The 4,987-nt window shown below is 29.1% G+C and overlaps 2 protein-coding genes across 4 annotated transcripts in view; one reads left to right on the top strand and one right to left on the bottom strand.

The window, feature by feature from the left end:
* Nucleotides 1–4,987, bottom strand: part of LOC102678751 (cadherin-87A) — a 198,670-nt gene that overhangs the window by 50,396 nt on the left and 143,287 nt on the right. The gene's annotated exons all lie outside the window — the stretch shown is intronic.
* LOC116184971 lies at nucleotides 1,717–2,604 on the top strand. Of its 3 annotated transcripts, none has more exons than XM_031508239.1 (4): nucleotides 1,729–1,830; nucleotides 1,905–2,006; nucleotides 2,274–2,455; nucleotides 2,520–2,604. In XM_031508239.1, the coding sequence occupies exons 3-4, from the start codon at nucleotides 2,303–2,305 to the stop codon at nucleotides 2,577–2,579; spliced, it is 213 nt and encodes a 70-aa protein (XP_031364099.1). In that variant the 5' UTR covers nucleotides 1,729–1,830; nucleotides 1,905–2,006; nucleotides 2,274–2,302; the 3' UTR covers nucleotides 2,580–2,604. The 3 variants fall into 3 exon arrangements, with proteins under 3 accessions (XP_031364097.1, XP_031364099.1, XP_031364098.1); XM_031508238.1 differs by having other exon boundaries at nucleotides 1,735–1,830; nucleotides 2,300–2,455; XM_031508237.1 differs by having other exon boundaries at nucleotides 1,717–2,006; nucleotides 2,300–2,455.

Genomic DNA, 4,987 nt, shown 5'->3' with positions numbered 1-4,987 from the left:
AAAAATCGTTTTCGAGGCCTGTTCTCCACCGTTTTACGGAGACGAGGAGGAATTAATCGCCGTTTAATCGCAGTTGGTTAATTGCAGCGAGTGGTGGACGAGATGATGGGATGCATAAAGGAAGGGAGGACGTACGAAATTTTGCGCGTGTACGGGTCGAAATGTAACACTTTGTACGGGGCGTCCATCGTATCGATATACATCTGCGGGACAAGCTTTATATTCGCCCCCCTATTCCTCCCAAATCCTTTCCCCTTTGAAACGGAATACCCGTTCCACGTTAACACAACAACGAGAAGTTTTATCATTTACGCGAGTCATGTCCTCGTCATCTTTCAAAGCACGGCCCATATGTGCTTGTGCGTGTTCGGGGCCTTGCTGCTCTGGTTCACGGCCGCAAGATTCGAGTGCTTGATCGGGGAGTTGCAGGGGGTAACGAGTATCGATGTGCTGGTCGTGTGCCTTAAGAAACACTCGCGCTTGAAGAGGTAAAAATTTTCTTTTCTTTCTTTTATAATCTCTTATAATCTTTTTCAATCTTGGTTTGACTTTTTCAGTCGATTTTGATAATGTAAAATTATCACATTTATTCGCGAGGGACATCTTCTTGCGAGATATCACTCTATTTGCTTGTTCTAATTTTTCGATTTCTTGTATTTAATACTACCATGTTAAAATGAAATTCATCTTCGTCAACTTGAGCTAATTTTATTTTCGAAATTCATTTTTTTTTTTTTGGACTTGTAAATTTTCTTTTTTTTCTTTTCTTTCTTTTATAATCCGGCATCGATCGAATCGTTATAAAAAAGAGAGTTTTTGACTTTTTCACTCTTTGCGCTCAAAGACTTTTTCAGTCGGTAAATGATTTTGATAACGTAAATATAATAATGATAATATAAATATAATAAATATAATAAAATTATATAATAAAATATAATACATATTTTATTATATAATAATATAATAAAAATAATGATTTTGATAACGTCAGATTCACGAGGGACATCTTCTTGCGAGGCACTCTATTCACTTGTTTTAATTTTTCGATTTCTTGTATTTAATACTACCATGTTAAAATGAAATTCATCTTCGTCAACTTGAGCTAATTTTATTTTCGAAATTCATTTTTTTTTTTTAGAACTTGTAAATTTTACGAAACTGTGACACTTTTGCCACCAGATTGTCGAGTCTGAATTAACGTTGAAGACATTGTCAGAAGCATAGTTTTTAGGAGGAATATTATAATATAAGATAGATTAGAATTAATCCATAAATATCAGTAACGAGTCTTCCATATCATGGGAGAACAAAATTAATTTTAGTACAGTTTTTATATATCCAACTTTTATTGCGAGGAATGACATGGAACATATGAAAAATCATTGACAAATCATTGCATTTAAGCTTAATTTACAAAAAAAAACTTATAAATTTATAAATTTATAACTTTTTAAATTAAAATAGACGTTTCGAGGTATTATATAATAAAATCGAAATTTGAATGCTTCTTAACAAATTTACAGAATATTTCTCAACTCTATTGAAATATCACTTATTACGCGTGTTTTATTCACTCAATCAGTAAACGTTTGAAAAGAGGATTAAAAATTTTAATAAATTTGAAAACAAATCTCCTCTCGAGCGCGAAGGATTAACTTTTAATATAGTTTTCCCCAGTTAAGAGTTTCGATTAACGACAATATTTATTGTCGTAAGTTCTCTATGCCCAGATACGCGGAAGAAGTGGTGAGCTGTATTCGTTTCCTAGTGTTTCACGCAATACTGTTAGGCACGTTTGTCTTGACCCTGTGCGGCATAGTGCTGATCATAGTAAGTGAGAGATTCACGACGACGATTTCACGCGATATACGATGTGGATTAACCGCCGCCAATTCCGTAAACAGAATTCGCCGTTAATCGTGAAAGCGCAGTTTATAATCATATGCGTGTGCATCCTTCTGGAAATTTATTTGTACGCGTTGCCCGCTGATTACATGTACGATATGGTAAGTTGTAAACCTAATTCTTCTGATGACATAATCTTATGATCTTGAATCAGTGCAATTTCTTTTTTCTTCAAAAGTTATCACTATCCTTTGTTTAACCATTTAAGATCTCTTTTATTAATTCTAAAAGAAAAGAGAAATCGAGAGTTTTCTTAACTTGCTCGATTATTTCAATTCGAAAATGATTTTTTTTTTCAATTAATACTGAATATAATACGATACTTTAAGATACTTTGAGTTAATAAGACTGTAAGACTTTCCATTAAGAACGATCATTCTCGTAAAATTTCCAGAGCATGAACATTTCGAGAAGCGTGTACGACTCGATATGGTACGAGCAGAGGTTGGGCTTGCAAAAAGCTCTGTTGACCGTATTGACATTTCAAAAACCGATACCCGTCTCGATTAACGTTCTATTGCCAGAGCTCACTATACGATATTATTGTTCAGTAAGTAATCAATAATCTTTTATTAATCTCCAAATGTAAATATATTTAAATAACAACGTTTCAGTACGTGTCCAATGCTCTGTCCATCTTCGCAGCTCTTCGTACCGTGGTGGATGATAGTTGAACGATAAAATGTGATCCAAAAAAAATCTTTGTAGATAACTGTACATGATAAATGACAAAACCTTTGTAAATGTTATTGTGAAAATTGTAGAAATATATGTATATATATACTTGTATCACATTATTAATATATTCATGGAATTTATATATCTTTCGAGAGAATATCGAATTATATTCGATGATTCTTTTTTTTGGATCTTTCCTCAAAGATGTTCTATAAATAAATATTAACATCCTGTTATCAAATGTTAAAAAAATCGCAGTTATTTATGGAAATTATATTTATGGAAAATGTGATAATTATTATTATTTATACAGGATAGTAATTTAATTCATATTTATTTTAATTCGTACAAAGCAGCTTTGCCTGGAGTACACGAGTAGTAAGCTACTTACGTATTTACACATACGTCAAATCGACGAGGATTTGAAGAAACAAGAGGAATATGAGATCAAAAATAATTGTTAACGTTTTATATATATACATATAAATTATTAATCTATTATAACGATGATGAATAATGCATTTATTCGAACAATACGTATGAAATTAAATTAATTGTTGTTAATAATTTATAGGTCATTAAAAATTAGCAATGGTATCATTATTATTTTAAGAAACACTTGATACAGATTATGGAATGTGCACAAAGATTTTTTTTCAAAAAATATATTTAGAATTATTGATTAATATAAGTGAAAACGAAAATCTTTAATTATTTATGGATTGATTAGAAGAAAAATTCGATTCGAAATTCATTAAAAAAGAGATACGTTTGCATGTCTATTTTATATAATAATTATTGAAATTTTAATGTAAATTTTCACGTTACGATGAAAATGAGAAAAAAAATTAGTATAAGATTTGATAAAAAAATATTATTTTTTTTATAGTTTACATAAAATTTGTGATTAATGAATTAATATTATTTAAAAAAATTATAAGGAAAAGATAGAGAGAATTTAGGGAATGAAACAAACAACCCAAAAATAACAATATCCTGTTTCAACAGACGTTCGTTTGTTAAAACGTTAACAACTGGTTCTACTTGATATTGGCATAGAGTTACGAGAGAGAGAGGGAGGGAGGGAGGGATATTGGGTTCCATTATTAGGAACTTTGACTTCAAAGAATAAAATCAAACTATTAATGTTTGATCCAAACAAAGATAAACTTTTTGAAGAGGAGCCTGCTATTGTCAGATTTCAAAGATTTGCTTTGGCTATCGTTATCGATTAAAAATTTTATCCTTGTTATTATAGTTGCTGCTGTGAATCGAACAAAAAAATTATTCAGTCTAGGACGATTAATATCTTCGTGTTGCTTTTTTGTATTTTATAATTTATTTAATAAAATACGAATTCGTAACTGAAATTAGAAAGAGTTTTACAAAGAGTTCTTCTTACAATTAATGGAGACATAAATTTTATTTAATTCTTGGTGTTTATAGATTTTTGTAGAATAAATTTAATAATGGCAGAGGTTAACAGAAATGTTAACATTACAGTATATAAATAAATTATATAAATCTCATACTTATGTTTATAAATATTGTGAAACAGTGATAAATTAAATACAATGAGTTATTATTATTATTATTATTCAATTTAACAATTTAAACAAATAACATTTATATTTCTATCAATTACAGTGAGTATTTCTTAATATGTTAAAGAAATGATTCGATAATATTACAACAAAATAAATAAATAAGTAAATAATCATCGGTATATCGTGATATTTGAGTATTAATGAAAGTCACAGCACATCAAAACGTACAGTTTGATATCCTAATTAAAACTTAAACGATATTTTCAATCTCTCTTCAAAATATTCGTGTTTTATTAAATATATCGAACCGATTAAATTAATTCTTCAATTAATAAATAAAATTTCCAATAAATTTCTTATTTCTTTAAGAGATATCAATCAAAAACTCTAATTAAAACGTATAAAAGTTTTTAATTCCTCTATAACGATTATGTTCAACTTCTTCCGTTTTATTGCCGAATAAAACTCGTTTTAATTCAGAATAGTCGGACAGTTTGTTGAAATTTATTATGATATAAATCGAATTTAGTTTCATTGCCTCTATAATAACAATCGAAAGAAATCGATTATTCGATATTGTTTTCCATTCTCATAAACAAAATCTTATATCCCTTCGTCTTTATCTATGAAAGCAAATAAATTGTTTTTCATCGACATCTCTCGAGAATCATTTCTCCTTTGACACTACCTTGATTATTCTCGTATAATCACTTCGATAATTCGAAAAATATTCTCTTGATTGAGTTTTAAATATATTTGAAATTCTTATTCCACAACAATTGATTATTTTTCCCTGATAGACGGGGATAAAAATTTCGTTTCTCTGAATCTTTTATTTAATATTCACTTTTTCCTTG

The sequence above is a fragment of the Apis dorsata genome, unplaced genomic scaffold (assembly GCF_000469605.1).
Source record: "Apis dorsata unplaced genomic scaffold, Apis dorsata 1.3 scaffold_81, whole genome shotgun sequence".
Taxonomy (NCBI): domain Eukaryota; kingdom Metazoa; phylum Arthropoda; class Insecta; order Hymenoptera; family Apidae; genus Apis; species Apis dorsata.
The sequence above is the reverse complement of the archived record's forward strand: the minus strand, read 5'-3'. Positions and strand labels throughout refer to the sequence as shown.

Coding starts and splice junctions, on each gene's coding strand:
- LOC116184971 (XM_031508237.1), top strand. CDS start 1,872: ATGTGGATTAACCGCCGCCAATTCCGTAAACAGAATTCGCCGTTAATC. Junction 2,007..2,299: donor CTGATTACATGTACGATATG/GTAAGTTGTAAA, acceptor TAAAATTTCCAG/AGCATGAACATTTCGAGAAG. Junction 2,456..2,519: donor CTATACGATATTATTGTTCA/GTAAGTAATCAA, acceptor ACAACGTTTCAG/TACGTGTCCAATGCTCTGTC.